Source organism: Chaetura pelagica, unplaced genomic scaffold, assembly GCF_000747805.2.
Source record: "Chaetura pelagica isolate M959 unplaced genomic scaffold, ChaPel_1.0 scaffold45, whole genome shotgun sequence".
NCBI lineage: Eukaryota > Metazoa > Chordata > Aves > Apodiformes > Apodidae > Chaetura > Chaetura pelagica.
In genome coordinates, this window is record NW_009953217.1 from 5,123,149 (window position 1) to 5,131,312 (window position 8,164).

The following is an 8,164-nucleotide window of genomic DNA, read 5'->3' on the forward strand; positions in this document are numbered from 1 at the left end:
CCCGGGCCGGGCCGGGGTTCCCGGCCGGGCGGGGCCGGCGCCGATCAGCTCAGCTTCGGTCTGGCTGAGAGTTCAGGCGGTGCTTTCACTCCAGCACCCTCTGGGTACCTATTAACACCCTCTGTGTGTTCCTTCTCCCCCAGTTCTCCTTCAATATGTTCGACCACCCCATCCCGCGGGTTTTCCAGAACCGCTTCTCCACCCAGTACCGCTGCTTCTCGGTGTCCATGCTTGCCGGTCCTAATGACAGGTCAGATGTGGAGAAAGGCGGGAAGAGTATGTGCATGTTTTATTTTGACTAATAACCTGTTGGGAGAGTGTTTGTGAATAATGCCAAGCAGTGCAACTTTGGCTGCAGGAACCTTTTCGAGCAGCATTTAGACGTTCTCTGTGCTTCCTGGGCGGAGCTGGCAGAGCTCCCTGGGTGGGGCTTTACGAAGGAAGGGAGCTTTTAGGTCATTGATGTGTAATTAAAAAACTCACCGAGCGAGTCCTTGTTTATGAGCGTTAGAAAAATACGTTCTTCTTTTTTTGAGGGCTTTTGTTAAAATCTTAGCCCCATTATGAGCCATGGAAACTTATGATGAAGGACTTTTTCCCCCCCTCCTCGTTGTACCTCACTTGGCTTGGACAAAGGGAATAGATTTGCCAGTTTAATTTTCATGCTGTAAGACTAGTGCTGTGTTGTTTTGAGTTGGTATCGATGTAAGAGCAACAATAAAGCCCAAACAAATAAAACTACCTTTAGGAAATGTTTTATTTATTTATCTTACCTTATCACTAGGTATTATAAAACCTTATCATTTTATTCTGATTGAATTCTGAAATCTCTGTGCAAACTCCTGTATTTGTCATCATTGATTCTACTGACATCTCTTGCATAAAAATTACTTTGAAGAAGCTTTCTTAGAATGTCCTTTATTAGGGCAATTTTTGAGAAAGGAATGATAAAATTGTATGCTGTGTGCTCTTTGTGCAGTCATATTTTTGCTAATCTTATGTTCTTATTCATTTCTGCAGTAATTATGCCACCATCAGCTTTGGATCAACTCAGTAAGTGAATATTTTATTCTGGAAAAACAACATTAGAATATGAGCAAATGCATAAGTAAATACCACAATATTTTAGTTGTGAAAATCTAACTTAAATAAAGAATATGAGACTAATTAGTTCAAAAAGTGCATTTTGGAAGTACTTTGTCAGAATTAAAGAGGCTTGTCTGCCTTCAAGTACAGATGTATGAAGTGTTGGGCTCCCTGAGGCATGAATCAATATGTATTAACTATAAATAGAATATTCAGTATAATGGTTACAGTTAATCCAATAGATTCTTAATCTCAACCTGGTTTTCTTGGATGCTCTTGTCTGGAGTAAAATTAATTTTAAAGACAAAATAAATGGTAGCTTTGAAATGGTGAAAAGGCTAACTCAATCAATAGGTTAAATGGTCTTTACTGGCCTTTTTAACTAAGAGTTTAACTTGAGTTTTTTGCCTTAATAGAATTTGTTTAGTCAGGATTTAATTTTAAAATAGGCAGGGCCAATTATAATCTGTTAGGTGGAAGCTAACTGATAATAGCATAAGGACATAACATTAAGAAATTCTTCTGCCAGTACCTACTGTCTGCTCATCTTTGAGCTTGGGGAAACGTTGGAGGAGCATCTAAAGCTCTTAATGTGGTGGCAATACAGCACTAGTGTGTCTGCATTCTCTCTTGGATTTGTAGTTTTGAGCAGTTGGAATGATGGTGTGGCAGGAATCTTCTCCTGTAGACTGGCCCAGTCTCTTGCTAAAACCTTTAATCTGGAAAAGCTTCAGAAATGTCTTAGTGGCTTTAAACAAACACATTTTTTTCTTCTTTCTCACCAGGCCGACTTAATATTACCTACCCAATGCTGTTTAAGCTGACCAACAAAAATTCAGACCGAATGACACACTGTGGGGTGCTTGAATTTGTGGCTGATGAGGGCATATGTTACCTTCCACACTGGGTGAGTTGTCTCATGCTGAACTGTCAAAACCTGAAGAGTAGCATTACTGAGGTGCCAGTTTAATATTAAAGAGGCAGAATGTTTCCTGAGAGTGCTTGTCTTCACTAGTCATCTTCCCAAAACAGCTTTCAGTCACAGCTCAGGTTTTCCTCCTTGAGAGTTTAACTAAGTAAAGCAGGCTACTTTTTAAGATGCACCTGACTGTTCTTCCTGAAATTAAACCATGGTAAACTGGTGCATTTCAAGGCAGATGGTGTCCCCAACAAAAACAGGTATATGCAAAGAGGTTTAAAAACATCAGTCATGTTGATAAGTGGTTTGTATCTTTGTTTCCGTTCTTGCAGATGATGCAGAACTTGCTGCTGGAAGAGGGAGGCCTTGTCCAAGTGGAGAGTGTTAATCTTCAAGTTGCTACTTACTCAAAATTTCAGCCACAGAGTCCAGATTTTCTTGACATCACCAATCCCAAGGCTGTGTATCCTTCCTGTTCAATTATGGAGTATGGGACAAAATATACAGAGATGTCTTAATGTCTTGTCTACAGTAGTGATGACTTAAACCACGTTTGAGAGAGCAAGGGTCAGAGTTGTATAACATAGTAACTCTAAAGATTTGATGTTGCATTTCAAACAAATTTTTCATCTTAACATACTCTGAAGATTGGAAAATGCATTGAGAAACTTTGCTTGTCTAACTACTGGGGATGTTATTGCCATCAACTACAATGAAAAGGTACAGTATACAACACCACTTCATAAAAGTTTTGTTTGGATACCATCAATTTGAGGAAAAAAATCTGCCCCATGTAAAAAAGTACATTGTATTTCAGTGGACTGTGACCACCTAAAGCCTTTGACTACGTCTTGTGAATAGATTTTATAGATGAGCATTCTTGGCAGCACATGTGCACATTTGATCACTTGGGATTGTAGACTAAGCTCAGTTTTTGGATGTTGGTGCTAAAACAATCAACACAGAGCTGTGCAGTGGTGTTGAAAATCTACCAGATGGTAGATTTTATTATCTGTTTTGTGTTGGAGCTAAAAAAGGATCAGTGAAGTCTCCAGACCTGCTTTTTTTTGACTCTGGGGAAAGTAAATTTTTGTGCTGTTGATGTTTTTACAAGTCAAGGGACAGGCTTCATCCTAAATTAATAATTTGTTTTCCAAAAATGCAGGTTAAGGTATGGTAAAAGGTAGGTTCTCTGGCTGCAGCACATACCAACCTTTTGAGTTGAAAATATTTGCTCTCAAGTTCTGTAGAGAGCCTGCAGTAGACAGTCTTCAATGTAAAGAGCACTTCAATTTTCTTGAGGTTATCTGAAGGGAAACGTTTAAATACACTTTTTTCGTTGTGTTTTTTTTTTTAAATGTACAAGTTGAGCTCTTTCATCTGCAATCTTAAAATATTCATTGCTGTTTCAGATCTATGAGCTTCGAGTAATGGAGACCAAACCAGACAAGGCTGTGTCCATCATAGAATGTGATATGAATGTAAGTGAGAGCTGATATGGAAACTCTGCCTATACTGTGTCCTCCCAAAAAGAGAGGGCATCTCATTCAGTGGTAGCTCAGTACACCAACCACCTCTGATACCACAGGAGAGGTAAAAATTGGATGGAATAGTGAAGTTGAGTCATTTGAGAGTGCCCCATGTACCACATCTGTAGTCTTGAACTGCAACTTTATGTACCATCAGGTGACTGTAGTGCCTAGAATTTAATGTTTTGCTTCAACATGTTTTGTGATCTGAGTTTAATTTAGCAGCCTTGTCTGGATTCAAACTCCAGTGTTACTCATACAATTATAGAATCATAGGGGTTGGAAGGGACCTCTGAAGGTCCAGTCCCTCTCAAGTCCAACCCCCCTGCTGCAGCAGGAACACCTGGGGCAGATCACACAGGAACGTGTCCAGATGGGTCTTGAAAGCCTCCAGAGAAGGAGACTCCACAGCCTCTCTGGGCAGCCTGTCCCAGGGCTCTGTCACTCTCACAACAAATAAGTTTCTCCTCATGTTGAGGTGGAACTTCGTGTGTTGTAGCTTGGTGCTCATCCTATCACAGGGCAGCACTGAAAAGAGACTGGCTCATTCTTGACATCCATCCTTCAGGTATTTATAGACATTAATAAGGTTATTGTGGGGCTCTGTTTTACTGTTCTATTTTGGTTACACACTAAGACTTATTATTGGGAGCTTTAGTCTTTTTAGTTCTGAGTTTAAATGTTTAACAAGCAAACCTCAGTTTTTTCTGTTTTTTTCTGGATCAAAATGGAGTGATAGATGTGGAGTTTTGAGGAATAGTAGTATAAAGTAGGACGGTAGTATAAAGATTAAGATTTAAAAAAAAAGCTTACTTTCATGCTTCTTGTGTAAATAGGTGGATTTTGATGCTCCTTTGGGGTACAAAGAACCAGAAAGAAGTGCACAACATGAAGAGACTGCAGTAGGTTAACTTTCTGTTCTTCAATAATATATTCCTTTTAAATCTTGCTTCTGTTGGAGTAGTGATCACCAACATTCTTTTTTCCTGAAACAATTTCTTAAGACTTTAAACTTTACTTACCACATGTTTTTGCTTGTGGTACTTTGGAGATGGTTGTTTACTACTGGTTGATTTTGGAAAGGAATTGTTCTGAAGTTTTGTTTAGTCAGAAATATGTGGAACTGTTTTGCTGTGTTCTGCATATCACAACATGAACACAGTGAACTGACTTCTTTTTTCCCTCACAGGATGTTGAAGCAGACCACAGTGGTTATGTGAGTGACTTAGGATTTCGTGTAAGTTCCCTATTTCTGCTAGTTTCTGAATGTTGTAAAATGGTGAGGGAAAGTTGTTGGAAACAACTGCAGAATTACTAGTACCTCTTCTTAGAGGTGGTGGTCATTTAAGTGGCCATTATCTGGCAATGTTTTGTGGTGCCTACAGCCAGGAACTCTCTGATATGCTGTCTTTACAAGGGCAGTCTATAAATGGGAGGCTGAAACATGCTCTTACACCCAGGGTTCATCAGCTCATATGTACCAAAAAAGAAACATGCTGAATGATATAATTAAATAAACATGGTAGTAAGCTTTTACAGCATATAGTTTCCTGGTGCAGTGTGCTTTTAAATACAAGATATAGTTAAATTAAAACTTGTTATCTATACATAGGCATTCTCAGGATCTGGGAACAGACTGGATGGCAAGAAGAAAGGTGTTGAGCCTAGTCCCTCACCAATCAAACCAGGAGACATTCGAAGGTACGTTTGTTCAGTTCTCAGCAAGTGAAGGATCCATGTTTGAGTGGAGGTTTGTTGTGGTTTTATTTCTGCTCCTGCAATATAAGCAAGCTAATTTTGTCATAAGTTTGCATTTAGAAAAGAAATAATCTTCTAGATGGACTGTGGTGTCCCTGATTATTTAAGAGGCAGATCCTAAATCAATGCTGTCAAAACTCACTTATTCAACTCTAGTTCTATAGCAGACAAGCAGGAAGAGGCAGCAGGTCTAGACTGGGCTGGATCTGGTGATGTACAGAACCCTGCCAGTTTTCTACAGTGAAATTTGATGTAGAGCAAAATCTTTTTTGAGTTGGATGGATAACCAAAGCCAAGCCATGTATGGGTTTGTTGGTTAGTGGTTTGTTTTTTTTCCTTAGAGGGAAATTTAGAAAAGTCAGGCTTACTGGAACTGCACAGGGATGTGCTTCCCGTGGTGTTCTGTCATTTACACCTGTCACAATAAAACTTGAATCTTTGTGGAAAACCATGTCCGTGGTCGTGTGGAAACCACAGGCTATGTGGAAACTTGCCCACAGCCAAGCTTCTATAGCAGCTCTAGAATCTCATAATTTACTTCATGCAGTGTGTGCCAACCTTCAGAAAATAGTTCAGTGGTTTCACTCTAGAATTATTTGGTAAAGAAAATTTACAGCCAGTTTGGTACGATACTGACAGACATAGAATAGGTCTCACTGTTCAATTGGATGTTAGGCATAAATATTATTTAATAGTATTTTTATGCTTTCTTTTCCAGAGGAATTCCCAACTATGACTTCAAGATTGGTAGAATCACATTCATTAGAAACTCGCGTCCACTGGTTAAGAAAGTCGAAGAGGTAAACAAAGTTGGATGCTTCATAATTTTGCACAGAATTAGAACAATAGAACTGCTGTCCAAATTTGTGGTTCCTCTCTCCATACTTGATTTTTCACAGCACACTTCTGTTAAAAGGTGGTAGTAGTTAGTAAGTGGTTTGAGTTAACTGAATGCAACCTCCAGTGTCCTTGCTTGCTGATTTAAAAAAGATTTGCCTCATACAAGTTTAATAAGTCAGTGCTTGAAATGTCACTGAAATGTTCATACTTAATTTTCAGGAATAAAGTGGTTAATATGTAGATGTAAGGATGTGAAATACCTACAGTCAGTTTCTGATCTGGGGGAATGTTCAGCTTTGATCATTCACAAGCAGTGAACAAAGAGGTAACCACCTTTTTCCCTCTTTCCTTTCTCCAGGATGAATCTGGAAGCCGGTTTATTGCCTTCTCAGGAGAAGGCCAGTCCCTGCGCAAGAAGGGGAGAAAACCCTGAGCTGTGGTTCTGTGAGTCAGTTAGGAGAAAAATAAAATAACAATTGCAGCATATTGGACCTTAGTTATTGCAGTTGAGAGATGGGATCGTTTTTTCAGCACAGGAACACTTCTACTGGATTTGGTTTCATGTTTAAAATTGAAGTTGTCAGGTTGGCTCAATTGAAAATTAAGCTCTAGGAGTTCAGAAGGTATTTTTTTTGTTGTGAACAGAGAAAGTAGATCTCAGATAAACTGAGAAGTAAAACTAACAAGCTCTACCTTACTAAAAGGTCCAGTTCTTACACTGCATCCTCCCCTCTTACATCCCGAGTGGTGATGATCTCATGTTGCTCTGTGCTTGGTATTTTCCTCTCTCTTTGTATCTTTTGCCACAACTTCGGGTAAGCTTTTTGGTGTGGTGCAGATGAAGGCTAATACTTGGTTGTTAAGGACTTTTGGGAAGGGAGTCTCTTTGATCTTACCTTCAGATATTGGATAATAACTCATTCTAAGCAATCCCCCCCTGCAATTGCTTTTTATAATTAGTAACATGCCTTTTACTAGTTCAGATACTCTTTACATACTGTAGCAATCTTGTGACACATGCTGGGGAGGAGGGAGGCCCAGCTGCTCTGCCCACTGCCAGTCCTCTGCTGTGTCACAAGGGGTCAGTGATGACCTGCACACCCTCTGAATGCTGGGGGTGGTCTTGGAGGCTTGGCTGGGCCAGACTACCATGTTCCCTCTGGCAAGATCAAGTAAAGGCTCCTTGGTCACCAGCCTGTGTCTGGTGTGGTTATTTTGGGGGAGAAAAAAAAACACAAAACAAACCTTCTGGGGCCTCTCTCCAGCACTTCCTGCTCAGCACAGCAGAGGTTTTCATGGGAAAATGAGGGGATTTGGGGTGGTGAGAGCTTGGGTTTGTGTAGCAGAGGTGGTGGGGGTGTGGAGGTCACAGGTTGTCAAGAGATCGGCTCCCACACAAATCAGCTCATGCTGAAGTGCAGAGGAGTTTAATGGGAGTTTTGGATGGCTTCCTGCCATGAACATCATTTCCAATGCAATGCCTCCTCAGAGCCTGTATGGCTGTGAATTAGCCTGGGAGTTGATGGCTGTCTTGTTAGCTCATCAGTCTTTGCACACCCCAACGTGTCCTGCAGAACCTGGGAGTAAAGTGTAAAAGACAATTACGTTTTGGGCTGGTGTAAAATGATGCTGCAGAAGGGGTTTGTGTGGGCAGGAGCTCTGCAGCACCGGGAGAAAGGGAAAGGCTTTGGGTGCCCGGGTTCCCTCCCAGGCCCCATCCGCTGCTTGTTTTCTGTGCACCCTTAGGAAAAGCAAGTACTGCCCGGGTGTGAGTTTCCCTTTCGTTAAATCAGGAACAGTAAAACCTCAGTTTCCTTGCAGCTGCGTTGTGAAGATGAATTAACCCCTGCAAAGTGACCTGAGATTCCATAGAAACTCTGTGTCATGATACAGAGCTAAGGTTGGCGCGTAACATCGGCGGGCCAAATTCCCCTCCCACGCTGGAGGAGAAGGGGTTGTGTCAGCACAGCTGAGAGGAAAATTCCAGCCACTCATCCTGACACAAGAAGGAAAGGAGAAAAGCCTCTCTGAG

The 8,164-nt window shown here is 40.9% G+C and overlaps 1 protein-coding gene across 1 annotated transcript; it reads left to right on the plus strand.

Moving 5' to 3' along the window:
- Positions 1-140: 140 nt before the first annotated feature.
- Positions 141-6,616, plus strand: UFD1L (ubiquitin fusion degradation 1 like (yeast)). Its single transcript, XM_009997659.1, has 11 exons — positions 141-276; positions 1,021-1,053; positions 1,872-1,993; positions 2,338-2,468; positions 2,653-2,725; positions 3,418-3,486; positions 4,371-4,436; positions 4,724-4,771; positions 5,147-5,235; positions 6,011-6,092; positions 6,491-6,616. Exons 1-11 carry the CDS (start codon positions 156-158, stop codon positions 6,563-6,565), a joined length of 909 nt encoding a protein of 302 aa, XP_009995961.1. The 5' UTR covers positions 141-155; the 3' UTR covers positions 6,566-6,616.
- Positions 6,617-8,164: the final 1,548 nt, after the last annotated feature.

Bases quoted from the DNA above. Each gene is read 5' to 3' on its own strand.
- UFD1L (XM_009997659.1), top strand. From the start codon at position 156: ATGTTCGACCACCCCATCCCGCGGGTTTTCCAGAACCGCTTCTCCACC. The intron at 1,994-2,337 runs GTGAGTTGTCTC...CCGTTCTTGCAG, and splicing joins TATGTTACCTTCCACACTGG to ATGATGCAGAACTTGCTGCT. The intron at 4,437-4,723 runs GTAGGTTAACTT...TTTCCCTCACAG, and splicing joins CACAACATGAAGAGACTGCA to GATGTTGAAGCAGACCACAG.